The sequence below is a fragment of the Eptatretus burgeri genome, chromosome 17, assembly GCF_056783735.1.
Source record: "Eptatretus burgeri isolate ZD-2024b chromosome 17, Ebu_testis_v1, whole genome shotgun sequence".
NCBI classification, from domain to species: Eukaryota; Metazoa; Chordata; class Myxini; order Myxiniformes; family Myxinidae; genus Eptatretus; species Eptatretus burgeri.
Window position 1 is genome coordinate 18,779,616 of NC_140977.1, and position 16,461 is coordinate 18,796,076.

At 52.3% G+C, this 16,461-nt stretch overlaps 1 protein-coding gene across 1 annotated transcript; it reads left to right on the forward strand.

Annotated features, from left to right (window-relative positions):
• The first annotated feature begins 5,591 nt into the window (after window positions 1-5,591).
• LOC147009468 (uncharacterized) lies at window positions 5,592-10,055 on the forward strand. The gene is made up of 2 exons (XM_085861878.1): window positions 5,592-9,849; window positions 9,975-10,055. The coding sequence occupies exon 1, from the start codon at window positions 7,428-7,430 to the stop codon at window positions 9,378-9,380; it is 1,953 nt and encodes a 650-aa protein (XP_085718004.1). The 5' UTR covers window positions 5,592-7,427; the 3' UTR covers window positions 9,381-9,849; window positions 9,975-10,055.
• Window positions 10,056-16,461: the final 6,406 nt, after the last annotated feature.

Consider the following 16,461-nt stretch of genomic DNA (forward strand, 5'->3'; position numbering starts at 1 on the left):
ATCGCCCTTAGCAGGCTACTAAATATAGGATTAGCTCAGATCCCCCATTAAATGCATGTTTAGCGAGGTTGTTCGGTAAAATGGACGTTACATGTGTGTCGAGAGGTGTAGGATGCATGTTTCATTGTTCGTACAGTGGTGGTGTGCCGAGGGCTTCTTCTTCCTCCCTTCTCCGGACGATAGGCCCCGCCCAGTCGGCTGAGGGGGAGTGGCCTGGAGAGGGAGATGGAGCTAAGGGGAGGAGTTTGTCGGCTTCGTAAAGGGGGAGGAGCCGGTGGCTCGCAGCGAGCGAACGAAGACCTCGTGAAAAGGTTCGGTTTGGGGAAACAGTCGGTTTTTGAGGCGAGAAGGAAAGGAAATCTGTGGTGAAACTGAGCGCCGAGGTGGCGCCGATTGGCTGTACACAGGACAGCTGTGTCTGTTTTTCGTGAGGAACGAGCCAAAAGAAAGGCAGGGGAAGGCAACAGAGAAACGACGAGTGTCGAGTCGCGATCTGCTGGATGAGCAGTGGCTTGGAAGTGAGCGAACGAAGGAGGGACAGTGTTGAATCTGCTGGGAGAGAAACTGGATTTGGGCGCGCCAGGTCTGCCTTCTGTGGCCTGGAGAAGCGAGCCAGGGCCGAAGGAAAGGAAAAGGTGATTCTGCAGAGAAAAACTGAGAGGACGGAGTTGAGAAGTCGGGCTTTGAGGCGGGAAGGCAAGAGAGGAAACGACGGAGCCTCTGACGGTCCCGACTCACCTCATGGCTCGACGACGTTTTGGAATCCCATGGACCCAGCCTGCGGAGCCTCGATTTGGGCTTTGTTTGGTGAACAGGCCAGGCCTGGATTTGTATGCTGGACCTTGAGAGAAATCAGCTGAAACCCATCGTCGATCGTGCCGTCGACATTGCGCGGGGCCGGAACGCGCTGAGGAGGGTGTGCACACGCGGTGCCTTGAGAAGAAAGGGTACGGCGCCGCCATCTTGCCACACAGCGCGTTCAAGCTGGGGGCTCGAATCCGTGGACATCGGCTTGTTACGAGCGACATTCGTGCTTTTGACACTTTCCTCTTGTCCATGAGACATCACCAAGTACTCTGTCTTGTCTGCATGTTGTTTAAGGCATATCTCGGTAGGGACCCCCTCGAAACCTGTAATTCATAGTTCCCCAGTTCAGAACTGGTTAAAGATTGTTAATAAAAACATTGTCGTGAATGTTTTGCTTGGGTTGTGTTCCCCGATGTTCCCCAATAAATCTGGTTGGTTCGTATGAAGTTGCCGCTATGGATTAATTTGTGTCGCGTCGAGGAACGATCCGTTCGATTGGCACATAAAACCAAAATGGTTACAGACTGGCAGAAAACGCTCGGCATCTGACAAAACCAGTCTGTAACCGGGGTTCTATTTCCCCAACTGGTAAGGTCCAGGATTACGTTGGTATCGCGATTGAAGACGCGTGACCCGAGGCCTGTGCCGAGCCAGCCGGCGTTATAATCCCCGGAGATGGCAGTGGTGAGGGTGGCGCCAAGAGTCGGGTGAGAATCCCGCCACCCCGGATCCGAAATATATATATATATATATATATATATATATATATATATATATATATATATATATATATATATATATATATATATATTTTTAAGGATTCAGCGACGGAGGGATTCTCAACCCACTCCGGGAGTCTATAACGCCGGCCGGCTCGGCACAGGCCTCGGGTCACGCGTCTTAATCGCGATACCAACGTAATCCTGTACCTTACCAGTTGTGGAGATAGAACCCCGAGTTACAGACTGGCTTTGTCAGAGACGGAGCGGAGTCTTCCAGTCTGCAACCACTTTTCTATCGAACGGATCGTTCCTCGACGCGACACGCATTAATCCATAGTGGCAACTTTATCAGAATTAACCACATTTATTGGGGACATCAGGGAGCACAACACAAGCAATAAACACGACAGTGGTTTTATTAACAATCAACCCGTTCTTAACTGGGGAACCACGGCTACAGGTTTCGAGGGGATCACTACGAAATATGCCTTATACAACACGTGCAAACAGACAGACAGACAAAAAGCATGCATGCAGACAGAGTACTTGGTGATGGCTCATGGACGAGAGGAAAGCGTCCAAAAAGCACGAATGTCGCTCGTAACAAACAAGCGGGTGTCCACGGGTTTGAACTCCCACTTGAACGTGCCGCGCGGCAAGTAATGGCGGTGCAGCACTCCCGTTGCCTCTTTTTAGTCACCGCGTGCGCACGCTCTCCTCAGCGCGTTCTCCTCAGCGCGTTCTGGCTCCACACAACGTCGACGATGCGAGACCGCCAATCTCTCTCCAGGGTTCAGCACACAAATCCCGGCCTGGCCTGTTCTCCAGACAAGGCCCAAGTCGAGGTCCGAGTTCCACAGGCGGATCGGCAAACGTGACGCGCCGTTGGTGTCAGCAGGCACCATCCGAAGGTCCAGCGTCTCCTCTCTGGCCTTCCCGCCTCGAAGCCCGACTCCCGCTTCGTCCTCTCAGTTCCTCTCTCAGTCGAATCACCGACGTGCAGGTCGGTTCAGCATCTCTCCCGGCAGATCCAACACGGTCCTCCTTCGTTCGCTCGCTTTGAAGCGACTCCGAAACCCGAGCACCCTCAAGACCGAACGCTCGCCCAAACTCCAAAACTGAATCTGTCCACGAGGTCCCTTTTTCCGCTCCCTTCGAAACACGAGCACACTTCGAGTGCCACTATTTCCACACACCGATCCTTTTGTTCCCTTTTCTTTCCTCTCCTTCTCTCGGCGACTCTCTTGCCAAAATCTCCACCCCTTCACGTCAATTCCTGTTCAGGCCACACCTCTCTCCCTAGGCCACACCTCTCAGCCGAATGGGAGGGGCCTATTCCGGAATGAGGAAGGAATAAGAGCGATCTCTCGTTTCACCACCGTATGAACATAAAAACAGTCTCTGACACCACTCGACACACACATATCGTCCCTTATACCAAACGACCTATCTGAACAGGCATTTAATGGGGGATCTGAGCTAATCCTATATTTAGTAATCCCATTAAGGGCCATTTCCATAACAAAAAAAAAAATATATATATATATATATATATATATATACACATATATATATATATATATATATATATATAATTATGTATATATATATATATATATACACATATATATACATATATATTTTCATGTGTGTACTATTTGTGAATGTCTTTAACAGCTGTGGAGGAACTCTGCGAAGGGTTTGAAACAGCAAACCTTGGGTAGCCTTTTATGGTTGCTTTATGCAGCTTCTTCTCTGGAAGGGCATTTGAGGAGACGATTTACTGAACGTCTCGCCACCTGAGTTTAATTATCATTAAAGGTGTTTGTGTGTGTGCGTGGGGGGAGGGTGTTTATATATGTGTGTGTGTGGGGGTTTTATATATATATACTAGCGAAACCTGTGCACATGCACGGGATAGCAGTACAACATAGCTGGTAGCAGACGGCAGACCGTACACGGGGAATGACAAAAATACGCATTGTGCAAAATGCAAGTGGTACTATGGAACGCCAAGACTTCCCAAACATTGTCGGCATGTCCGCTAAGTGCCACAGCAGTTTCATGGGGATCGTGTGATGGCAAGCCGAGTTTTTAGTGTGCAAGCTTGGTATTATAATATATATATATACATATATATATATATATATATATATATATATATATATATATATATATATTGTTACGGCTGTGGAAATTCGCAGATCACCATAAAGGACCTCAGATCAGTTATGACGCTGTTTATGTGCAAATAGGCCCCCACCGTTGTTTAGAGGGATTATTCGTGTTCATTGGGCTGCGACTCTTTGAGATAGCCGTTTTTCTTTTTCTATTGTTATTATGGACCTCAAACAAACTAACTACAACAGCAACACCAAGCACGCCACAAACCCCCGCTGACAAACAACCATCGCCACCAACTACAACACGACGCCAACCACGCTCAAACCATCCCCACAACAGTCACCACCATCTTCGCCACTATGCCGGCTTGCAAACGCCATCCTCCACAGACCACGCTTCGACCCTTTTCACGTGGAAAAGGGTCCGAGAACGCGGGCGTAAAGAACCCGAGAAAAGAAACCTCCAATGGTGCCTGTGGGGTTTTCCCCGCCCAATTCCCTCGCTGGATTCCTCCGCCTACATCCTTCGAGGCTGGTGGGCCAAAAAAGGGTGGGTAGCTCGCTCCCGATTGGTGGAAGCGCGGTGTGACGCTGTCAGGAGTGAGGAACGCCCCTTTTCGGGAAGCTTCCAGAAGGGAGGTGGAGCCAGAAGCGGGGTGGGGCAAAGGGCGGAACCTCAGATTACAAAAGGCGGACAGCGACGAGCTTCGCTCTCTTCTCTTCGTTTGGACTCTCTTCGTTTGGGCCCTTCCTCTCTCTCTGGTCCTGAAGCCCCTTCTGCCCTTCAGCTTCTTCTTCTTGTTCTTCGTGGTTGAACGCTCTCTCTCTGGTTCTGAAGCACCTTCTGCCCTTCAGCTTCTTTTTCTTGTTTGGTCGTGGGTCGTAAAAACACCAGCAGCAACGCCGGAGAGAGAGAGAGAGCTGACCATGCCAGGGGCCCGAGGTCAGGCGCGGCTACGCCAGGCCGTGGGGAGTTGACGTAGCGACCTGCCCAGCGTCGCGCCACGAGGACGTGGGTCATACCCTTCGGTCTCGTGGGCCTGGCCGATCGACCAGGTTCCACCCCACATCGGTCCACGGACCCTGTCTGCCACCCTTGTCTGTGAGGGTGGCCATTTCCTATCATTTTTGTATGCATACTGTGGCGCCGTGTCCTGCCAAGTAGAAACTGTGTAAGTGCTTGTAAATAATAATTATATTCAGTTGTATTGATTTCTTGCCTGTAAATTGCATGACTGCCTGACGTGTGTGTAAATAATAAATGTGCTTGTCGAACTGTTCCCCGTCGTTGCGTCCTTTCCTGTGTTGAAAGTGCCACCTTACATCGTGGAATAATTCGTGGAGGGTTTGAACACCCGGGTAAAGAAGAATCACTGAAACGTCGAGGTCGACGATAACACCACTCGGTTATCCCTGTAGTACGGAACAAACCTCTTAAGCAGTTCGTGTCCTAAGCCGGCCTACGGCGTGGTGCAACCCCTCGGTAGGTTACCCGCGCGGGTATTTAGGTTTATCGACATTCGGCGATTCACCCTATTTCGCACAGGTAGAATGCGGATTGGGTTGTGGTGAGGTTAAACCCCCACCCGTGACTGGCTCCTGGCGATAGTTCCAGGAGGGTCACAACTGAATTGTCTGTCCGGTGGGCGACGCGGCTGCCATTAGAGGTACGCGGCCACTCGCATGCCAGGCGGGCCAGAATTCGTAACTATATATATATATATATATATATATATATATATATATATATATATATATATATATATATATATATATATATATGTATATATATATATATATATGTATATATATATATATATATATATATATATATATATATATATATATATATATATATATTGTTGTGGTTGACGAAATTCGCAAACCACCATTCAGGTCCCTTAGGTGAGATATCTCTGTAAGTATATGTGTAGTTAGGCCCAAACCCGTTGTTTAGAGGGAATAAATGTCATTCATGCGGGCTGCGACCCTTCTACATAGCCGTTTTTCTTTTACTATCTTTATTTTGGACCAGCCGCCATTACCACCATTACTACCACCACCAACCACGTCTCAACAGCCATCACACAACAACCACCAACCGCAACGCCGCTTCACAACAACAGCCACGACCTTTACTGTCACATCTCGCCCTCGCAACCATCGCATCACCGTCATTCCCACGCCGCTTGTGGGCACCGATACTGGACTCGTGCAGGGCGCGCACCGAGCAGGGCTGCAAAAGCGCCGGCCTTTCCGAAGAAAACGGATCAAAAACGACTCACGCCCACTTCTGTTCCGTCCTATCGGCGAGCGTGGGGCGATTTGGCCCCGCCTCCAGGTGCGTTGGAGTAATATCGCTATATGCAAGTTCATGGATCAAAAAGCATTCACGCCCACTTTTCCTCGGTCCAATGGGGAGCCAGTTAGAGGTGAAGGGTCGGAGGTAAAGGGTCGAAGGTGAAGGAGCTAGGCCACGGGGCATATAAGGGGCCGCGCTCGCCAAACAGATCAGTTCGGAGGGGAGGGAGTAAAGAGTTCGGAGCCAGTGAAGAGTTGGGACGAGTCAAGAGAGGAGACGGAGAGGGCGGTTGGACGGAGCTGTGGAGAGGTGGCGGCGGCGAAGGCGGTCGAGGGGGTGCTCGTGTCGGAGTCGGGGAGCTGCGGAGGGAGAGGCCGGCGGCGCGACCGAGGTCGTGGTGGAGACGCTCGTCGCGGGACCCGAGACAGGGAGATATCCACCCCCCCCCGAGCATCAACAACCCCCTCCTGTTTCCCCCCGCGCTGAGATAGTGCGAGAAGGGGGCCCCGTTCCCACCCCATACCAGGCAGTCCCAGCGAGGCCCGCGGAGTCGGGGCGCCAGCGCCATTTTGCGGCTCATCACCAGACGGGTAGGCCCGACGCGGTCTCGGCCCCAGGCCCGCCTACACCCCTCATCCTTGAGGGTGGTCCTTTTCTTTTGCTTTGGGTATATGTGTTGTCGGCGCCGTCTGTGAAGTAAAACTGTATAAGTGTTGCCGTGTGCTCGGTAGTCGATTAGATCTGCATTGTTGCATTTGCTTTTTGTGTAATATTGTGTTTCTTCTTCTTTTACATTTGCTTTTGGTGTAATTGTATATGTGTGCTTTCCGTTCATCGTGAAATAAATGTGCTTTATGTTGAACTGTTTTCCCGCTTCGCTTCGTCTTTTCCTCTATTGAATCTCCATCTTACTTCACGTAAAGGGTTGGTCGTGGGCTAAAACGCCCGATAATTAATCGAACCGTCGAGGCCGACGATAACACCGCTCGGTTATCCCGATAGTACGGAACGGGTCGCTTAAAGTGGCCCGTGTCCGAAGTCGACCTGCGGCGAGGTGCGATCGCCCGGTCTACCCTCCGTGTGGGTACTTAGGTAGGTCGAATTTGGCGAGCAACCCTATCCCACGCGGGGGGCCGATTGGCACGATCGTGGTGAGGCCGAAAGGTCCACCCGTGACTAGTTCCCGGCGTTAGTCCGAGAGGGTCACGACTGGATTGTCCGTCCAGTGGGCGACGTGCCGCGATTCGAGTTACGTGGCCGTTCGCACGCCGGCGGTCGCGAATCCGCAACACTGGTGTCAGGTCGTGCGATATAAACTCATCGCCCTCCTCGCGGCACTGGTATCGGAGAACGGGAAAATGGGCTCTCCTGTCTCCAATTAAATTCACGGGAATCGGTCCAGGGGTGAGAGGAGCGACCCCCGATTCCCTCCAAATTACGAGCGAGCTAAATTAACCCTTTACGAGAAGCAAGATGGCGTCTCAAGGCGAGCGGGAGCCGGGGGTATTAGAAATGGATGTAGAATGTGTAGAATCCATGGCCCAGGATGAAATCCCCGTGCAGGAAATGTTGGTTGTACAGGAAAACGAACTCGCCCAACTGAACCCAGAGCCCGAAATAGGTGCGGCAGCGGCCGCGGTGTATGACACCTCCCCTCCCCCTCTCCACCAAAACCCCCCGATCCTTGCCGAATCGGCTCACCCAAGCGCACCCGACATGGCCCAGCTATTCACCATGCTGGCAAAGATGAATGCGGATGCGCAACAAATGAATGCGGAAATGAAAACGAAAATGGATGCAAACACAAATGAAATGAAAAACGAAATAAAAAGCATGAACGAAAAGATGGAAACAAACATGAAGGAAGAAACGAAAAAGCTGCGGGGTGAGACGCAGAACATGGGCCGAAGCCTGCAGGCGGGCATGAAGGCAGTGACCAGGGAGCTAAAAATGGCGACTCCACGTGTGGGAGCGAACGAGCTGGAAGGGGGTGCAACGGCTGTCGGGCCCGCGGTGGAGGCGGGTAAGAAAAAAATAATTCGGGGGGCGTGTTGGGCGAGGGTCGTGACGGTAACCGAGAGGGACAAACTAAATGGGGTGACCGAGACGTGCACGAGGGAGATAACAAGGGAAGAGACGGAAATGATAGTTGAGACAAGGGAGGTAAAGGGTGAAGAGGTGACTGAGTTGGCAGAGACACGGGAGATGGGAACGATAGAGGGAAGACTGCACGATGAAGACGGGGTAAGTGACGCACACACACACACGGAGGTAGTGGAGGACAATGGGGGTGAGCTGGTGGACTGGGTGGAGGCCCGGTGCGAGCAGCTGGATGGCCTCCTCCAGGAACGAGGGGAGGGAGTATGCCCCCTTGAAGCGAGTCACGACCAGGTGAGTTCGGTCGTGCTTTGCGAGGTCGAGGGGAGGAGTGCTGTGGACAGGTGCACGGAAAGCTTGGGGGGTATAGAGGCCCCGGAGACCCTTGTGGGGACACGAATCCCCAGTGTAGTTGTCCCTGTGTGTGTGGTGCAAGGTGTGAGTGCGTCCCCGTGTGTGGAAGCGACCCCGTGTGTGAGTGGTGTGGTGGCGATTGTGCCGGAGTACGTGCTTCCCAGCACGCAGTGTGTAAAAGGGGCACCGCAAGTGGAAGAGGCCGTGTGTGTGAGTGAAATGGCCAGTATGAATGGAGCACCACGTGTGAGTGGTGTGGTGGCGAGTGTGCCGGAGTGTGTGCTTCCCAGCATGCCGTGTGTGGGTGAGGCACCGTGTGTGAGTGTCGCCGTGTGTGTGAGTGAAACGGCCAGTATGAGTGAGGCACCGCGGGTGAGTGCTCCCGCGTGTGTGAGTGGTGTGGTTTGTGTGAGGGAAATGGCACGAGTGAGTGGAAGGCCGCGAGTGAGTGGAGCCACGTGTGCGAGGGAGGTGGCATGCGTGAGTGAACAGCCGAGTGTAAGGGAGACCGTGTGTGTGAGAGAGCGGTATGTAAGGGAGATGTCGGTGGGCATGTGTGAACATGCAGCCGCGTCTCCCGGTGTGAGTTTAATGGTGTGGAGTGTGAGCGTCGTAACACGCGGGAGCGCGTGTGTTGAATGGCGACGACGACGGCGACAGAGGAAAGAAAGCCGAGTAGCGGCTGTAGTTGTTTCGGGGACCGTGCCGGTTCACCCAGCAGTGAGCACGAGGTCCGTGCTGTGCAACACACGAGACCCCCACGTGCTCGCTTGCGAGAGTGAAGTCCCAGTCCGGAAACGCACGCGGTGGATTTGCCGATCCCGCGGACGGACAAAGTTTAGGCAGGATTACGGATTTGGACCGGACGGGTTCTCCACGCGATCGTGTGTGTTAAGCTCCAACGGGCAAAGCACATGTGTTCGCGTGGGGAACCCCTCGAGACGTGGGGCTTGTTTTTTTTTATGCGCACGGTGACGTCATGGCTGCACGTGGGGTTGGAATCCGGCAGGAGGGGAATCCCTGCCGGATGGTACCGTCCAAGGAGGGACGAGGTACACGTGCAGCTGCATGACGTCACGGGCAGGTGCAAAGTGCGCGAGCTGTGAGTTGCCGCGCTGGTGCTGCGCATGTGGAAAAAAAAAAGAAAAGCAAGCCTCACTTTCGGGTGAACAGGATTCCTGGGCAAGGGGTGGAAGACCCCCTTGACCAGGGCACAGGATGGAAACTATTTAGGGGGAAGGGTTAGCTTAGTTAGACCGACTTCATGGGGCAGGGGTAAGTCTGTGGTGAATTAACGTGAATTGAGGGACATGACGCGGGATCACATGTTGTGCGTCTCGCGTATAAGGGGAGGTCTCTGCGGCACGAGGGATTGTCCCCGGGGCATTGCTATTGACATCGGCTGTCCACTTGATGCTCGTTAACTGAAGGTGCTCATTGACTGGTGAGAATGGAGATTATATCGAACTCCGTGCTTACGCGGATTTAGTCTGCAATGGTTAACTGCACATGTATACGTTACTGCTTATGTACTCCTAGCTGAACCTGTATTCCCCGGTGTACCCACAGAAGCGGCTCCAATCAAATGGAATAAAGCCTAAACTCTGAAGGTTCATCTCTCGCTCTCATTTCAATTTATTCCATTTGATTGGAGCCGCTTCAGTCAATGAGCACCTTCAGTTAACGAGCATCAAGTGGACAGCCGATGTCAATAGCAATGCCCCGGGGACAATCTCTCGTGCCGCAGAGACCTCCCCTTATACGCGAGACGCACAACATGTGATCCCGCGTCATGTCCCTCAATTCACGTTAATTCACCACATTCTCCCCACCTTTAAAATGTAACTAGGGGCCCATCTTACGCACCATGATTGCTTTAGCACTATAGGAGTATACATTTCAAGCAACGCGGACTAATAGATCTACAGAAGCATACATGCCAAGCAGTGATTATTTTGAGTTGTAGGAGCATGGAAATGAGCATCGATATATGATATAATGGGCATATAGGAGCATGAGCAGCGAGAATGCCGATAATCCCCTTTACAGATTGAGTCGTCGAGGGGGCCTTATTCGTCGACCTCTCCGGGAGTAAACGGCAGTTTCACTTGAGGGAGACTCCCGATCCTCTTGGTGAGCCTCGACTTGTGCCGGGGATGACTCCTCGATCGCTCTCGGGTGGAACGCGGCAGCCCCGTCGCCTGGCGGAGTTCCTGGGGAAATGTCAGAAGGAGGAGTGCCAGAAGGTGGTGTACCGGCGGGAGGAGTACCTGAGGGAGCCAGATGGCGAACCGACACAGTGGTCTCCCTGCCATCCGGGAGCCTGACATGAGCATACTCTGGATTAGTGTCAATGAGTTCGACCCCTCCACCAGCGGTTCATACTTGCTTTGTCGTACCGGGCGTTTCATGAACACTGTACCGGGGTGGGTCAGCCAGTTGGGCACCGTTTGACCGTCAACATAACGTCGTTGGTGAGTAAACATACGTTCGTGAGGAGTGGCATTTGTGGACGTGCAGAGCAAAGAGCGTATGGAATTCAGAGCGTCGGGAAGAGTAACCTCCCATCGCTCGGGGCCCAGTCCTCTCGATTTCAGCGCCAGAGTTACGGCTTTCCAAATAACTCCATTATACCTTTCCACCTGCCCATTACCCTGTGGGTTGTAACCCGTCGTTCGACTAGTTGCTATGCCGTGCTCTAATAGGAATTGTTTTAGCCCGGCCGACATGAAACACGGCCCTCTGTCTGAATGTATGTACGAAGGTCTCCCAAACATAGCGACTGCTCGTCAAATCTCGTCAAACTCCTCAGCAACTGCTCCGGTTGGTAAATGCTTCTTTTGTGGGTACAAAAGGCATCCTCGTCAAAAATGTCCCGCCAGAGATGCCACATGCATGAATTGCGACAAGAAAGGGCATTATGCCAGGGTATGTAAATCTACTCTAAGGAGAAATAAACCCACTTCTGCGGCTCTCTACTCGCAAAATAAATTGACTGCAGCCTCCCCGGGGAATCTATCCAAGGCTATCATCAACGTACGAATTAACGGGCATATGGCTGAGGCACTGATTGATACCGGTAGCTCTGAAAGTTTCGTCAACAGCTCGCTAGTGAAGGGCAGGAAATGGGTAATCCACCCGACTGACAATACGGTATGCATGGCCGCCACCTCACTACAATCCCGCGTACGAGGGTACTGCAATGTTGAATTGGACGTAAAAGGGTACACGCATCGGGATGTAAAGGTGCTGGTGCTTCGTGATTTGTGCGCAGACGTAATTCTGGGTCATAATGTCCTCAAGCAGCACACGAGCGTCGAAATACCCTTTGGAGGAAGCAAGCCTCGTCTAATTTTAAATGCGTTGACCACCGCGGAGGTGACGTCCCCCAGCTGTTCGCTAACTTGTCGCCGGTCTGCAAACCGATAGCGATCAAATCGCGGCGATATACCACTGCTGACATGAATTTCATCACTTCGGAAACCAAGCGATTACTGGAGGAGGGAATTATAGAACCGAGCGATTCGCCATGGCGCGCACAGGTGTTAGTAACCAGCAGTCAGAACCATAAGAAACGGATGGTTGTCGATTATTCCCAAACGGTCAATCGCTTCACCCAACTCGACGCCTACCCCCTGCCGCGCATAGATGAGATGGTCGAACGCGTGGCCAATTATAAGGTATTCAGTACCATCGACTTGCGAAGCGCCTATCATCAAATTCCCATCCGAGAGGAAGACAAACCTTACACTGCATTCCAGGCAGGGAGGTGCCTCTACCAGTTCAGAAGGATACCATTCGGTGTCACGAATGGAGTAGCTTGCTTCCAACGGGTTATGGACGACATCATCTCAGATGAAAACCTCAAAGACACTTTTGTTTACGTGGATAATGTCACAGTGTGCGGTAGGGATCAGAGGGAACATGATAGGAATCTGGACAGATTCTTGAGCATTGCTAGAAAATATAATCTGACTCTCAACTACGAGAAATGCGTATTCTCGGCAAGGTCAATTGACCTTCTCGGCTACACAATAGCCGACGGCACAATTAAGCCTGATCCTGAGCGATTGCGCCCGCTCCGTGAGCTTCCACCACCTCAGGACTTGCAAACAATGCGCCGGGTGATCGGGATGTTCGCTTACTATGCAAGATGGATTTCGCAATACTCCGAGAAAATACATCCCCTAGTGCATTGCAAAAACTTTCCACCAGATGCCGCTGTCGTAAGAGCTTTCCACAATCTCAAGGATGATATCAGTAAGTCCGTGGTTTTATCGATCGACAGCTCGGTGCCCTTCGTGGTGGAGACCGACGCTTCAAATCACGCCATAGCTGCTACACTTAATCAGTCTGGGCGGCCGGTCGCGTTCTTCTCGAGAACTCTCTCTAGAAGCGAGCAGAGACACTCAGCGATAGAGAAGGAAGCGTACGCCATCGTTGAAGCGCTGCGGAAATGGAGACATTATTTACTGGGAAACCACTTCACGCTCGTTACGGACCAACGATCCGTGGCTTTCATGTTTGATGGGAAAAATAACGGGAAAATTAAGAATGAAAAAATTATGAGATGGCGGATAGACCTAGCTTGCTACAGATACGACATTGTTTACCGGCCCGGGAAAGAAAACCCTGCTGCAGATACCTTCTCCCGGGTCTACAGTTCGGCAACAATCAGTCAGGCTTTGCAAGACCTCCATGTGTCTCTGTGCCACCCAGGGGTAACCAGGATGGCACATTTCGTACGCAGACAAAATCTTCCCTATTCTGTTGAAGATATTAAACAAATGAATGCTTCATGCCCTGTTTGTGCTGAACTAAAACCCAGATTCTATGGCGCGGCATCTGGCAGACTGATCAAGGCTACTTCCCCCTTCGAGAGACTAAACATCGACTTCAAAGGGCCCCTACCGACCGAAACAGACAACAGATACATATTCACCGTTGTTGATGAATATTCAAGGTTCCCTTTCGCGTTTCCGTGCTCGGATATGACCTCGGGCACTGTCGTAAAATGTCTCTCTGACCTCTTCGCTATGTTTGGGAGACCTTCGTACATACATTCAGACAGAGGGCCGTGTTTCATGTCGGCCGGGCTAAAACAATTCCTATTAGAGCACGGCATAGCAACTAGTCGAACGACGGGTTACAACCCACAGGGTAATGGGCAGGTGGAAAGGTATAATGGAGTTATTTGGAAAGCCGTAACTCTGGCGCTGAAATCGAGAGGACTGGGCCCCGAGCGATGGGAGGTTACTCTTCCCGACGCTCTGAATTCCATACGCTCTTTGCTCTGCACGTCCACAAATGCCACTCCTCACGAACGTATGTTTACTCACCAACGACGTTATGTTGACGGTCAAACGGTGCCCAACTGGCTGACCCACCCCGGTACAGTGTTCATGAAACGCCCGGTATGACAAAGCAAGTATGAACCGCTGGTGGAGGGGGTCGAACTCATTGACACTAATCCAGAGTATGCTCATGTCAGGCTCCCGGATGGCAGGGAGACCACTGTGTCGGTTCGCCATCTGGCTCCCTCAGGTACTCCTCCCGCCGGTACACCACCTTCTGGCACTCCTCCTTCTGACATTTCCCCCCCAGGAACTCCGCCAGGCGACGGGGCTGCCGCGTTCCACCCGAGAGCGATCGAGGAGTCATCCCCGGCACAAGTCGAGGCTCACCAAGAGGATCGGGAGTCTCCCTCAAGTGAAACTGCCGTTTACTCCCGGAGAGGTCGACGAATAAGGCCCCTCGACGACTCAATCTGTAAAGGGGATTATCGGCATTCTCGCTGCTCATGCTCCTATATGCCCATTATATCATATATCGATGCTCATTTCCATGCTCCTACAACTCAAAATAATCACTGCTTGGCATGTATGCTTCTGTAGATCTATTAGTCCGCGTTGCTTGAAATGTATACTCCTATAGTGCTAAAGCAATCATGGTGCGTAAGATGGGCCCCTAGTTACATTTTAAAGGTGGGGAGAATGTGGTGAATTAACGTGAATTGAGGGACATGACGCGGGATCACATGTTGTGCGTCTCGCGTATAAGGGGAGGTCTCTGCGGCACGAGGGATTGTCCCCGGGGCATTGCTATTGACATCGGCTGTCCACTTGATGCTCGTTAACTGAAGGTGCTCATTGACTGAAGCGGCTCCAATCAAATGGAATAAAGCCTAAACTCTGAAGGTTCATCTCTCGCTCTCATTTCAAAGTCCTCATGGAGTCCGTGGAATGGATTAGTTAGAGGGATTGTAGCGAGATTTAGGTTGGGAAAGTTATTTTAGAGATTTGGAGACAGTGACAGACTTGTGAATGTGTAGAGGGGACGTAGTTTAGCTACGTAGTGTTAAATGGAACGTGCTGTAGTATAAGGGATGACGTGGGAGCACGAGTTAGTTAGGGGAGGTAGTTAGAAGGATGGCAGAGTCCAGCGGTGAGTGTGTTGAAGAGTTGGTGAGTGAAGTGGAAGCATGTGCTTGGTGAGTGAGTGAGGCCAGCGGGTCTGTGTGAGTGGAGCGAGTCTGGAATGCATGGTGCGATGAGTGATTGGGGGGAGGAGTGACTCCCGCCCAAGGGACCCCGGGGTCAGTGTAGAGTGAGTTAGGGGGTTAGTCAAATTTACAAAATGGAGGTCGTTTTGTTGTTGGTGGGAGTGTAGGCTCGAAACCCGTTTGGAGGGGTGCAGGAGCCCTGTTGACGGGCTGGGAGCGTGGTGGCGAAAGGTGAGTATCGCTGAGTGGGTACCCCGGGCACCAGGCTAGTCGGTCGTAGTAGGCCAAGGGCCCATGGGGGGCCGGGATAGCGTAGTGGGCACGGGTGCGCCTGCTTGGTGCGGGGGCCCGGGGCGCCATTAGCCGCGTGGGCAGTGTTGTGGGCACGGGTGACCCTCGGAAAGGGGCCTGGGAAGCCAGCCTGCCACGTGTGCGTTTCAGGGGAGGTGCCATGGGGGGCACTCCCCGGTGTTTAGGGAGCTGGTAGGCTCGGAGGCAGTGTAGTGCCCAGGGGTGCCATAGCGGGAGATTCGGCAGAGGGTCGTGCCTGCCAAAGGGGGCCACGTGTCCCAGCCATGAGACCGTGTGAGGGCACGGAGAGAAAATTGGGGGGCGAGGCCCGAAATTGTGAGGACACCAACACAGGCGACGGGAATCTGGGTTGTTAGAACCAATAGTTTAAGCGAGAGGCGCTTGTTGAAAGCCCTGGGGTAGTTTAACAGTTAAATGGTTAGGGTAGATAGGAAGTGTACCCCTCCGCACCATCCATCCCCTCACTCTCGTTGTGGGCTGCTGGACCCACTTTGGTTATAGATCGCTGAACTCTGGGGAAGCCATTCTGAGGCTTTGTTGGGCCTCGACACAGGACGCTAGCTCTCCCTTATTCCCATCCGGGAAGGGAACGTAGGGGTTGGGAGTAGGCTAGGTGACAGGATAGGTTAGCCGAACAAGGACAGTACAGGGGGGTTAGGGGACGATTTATAGTGGGGAAGTAAAAATAAAAAAATAAGTTGGGGCTAAATTGGGGTTTGACAAATTAAGGGAGTGGGTATAGACAGTGACAGGCAAAGGCGATAGGTTGGGAGGGAGACCGTAGAGTAGGTCCGAGCCCGCCTTCCGAGTGGCCAGCACCACCGCACTCCCTCCACCAACCTCCACTGAACGGCAAAGGCTGGCCAGCTTCATCTGCTGGCTGTGTTGCTGCAAGGCCTGTGCCGGCTCACTTCATCTGCTGGCTGGCTGTTTTTCTTCAAGGCCTGTGCCGGCCAGTTCGTCTGCCGGCTGTGTTTGCCTGCAGCGGCCTTCTTCTGCGGGCTGTGTTTGCCTGATCACCTTTGCCATGCCATGCCCACTGCCCCTGTTCACCAGCCCCGTTCAATTTTTGCTTTGCCCCCCCCTGTTCATTGCCATGTGCGCCAGGATCAGAAAGCAACAGTTTGCAAGCTGCGAGAACTGCCCTGTTGGCAGCTACAACATGGGCCTGCAGTGGCGGCCCGTGCACCATGTTTGCGTGCATCCATTCATCCATCCATTCGTTGTGCTCATTGCGTGTGC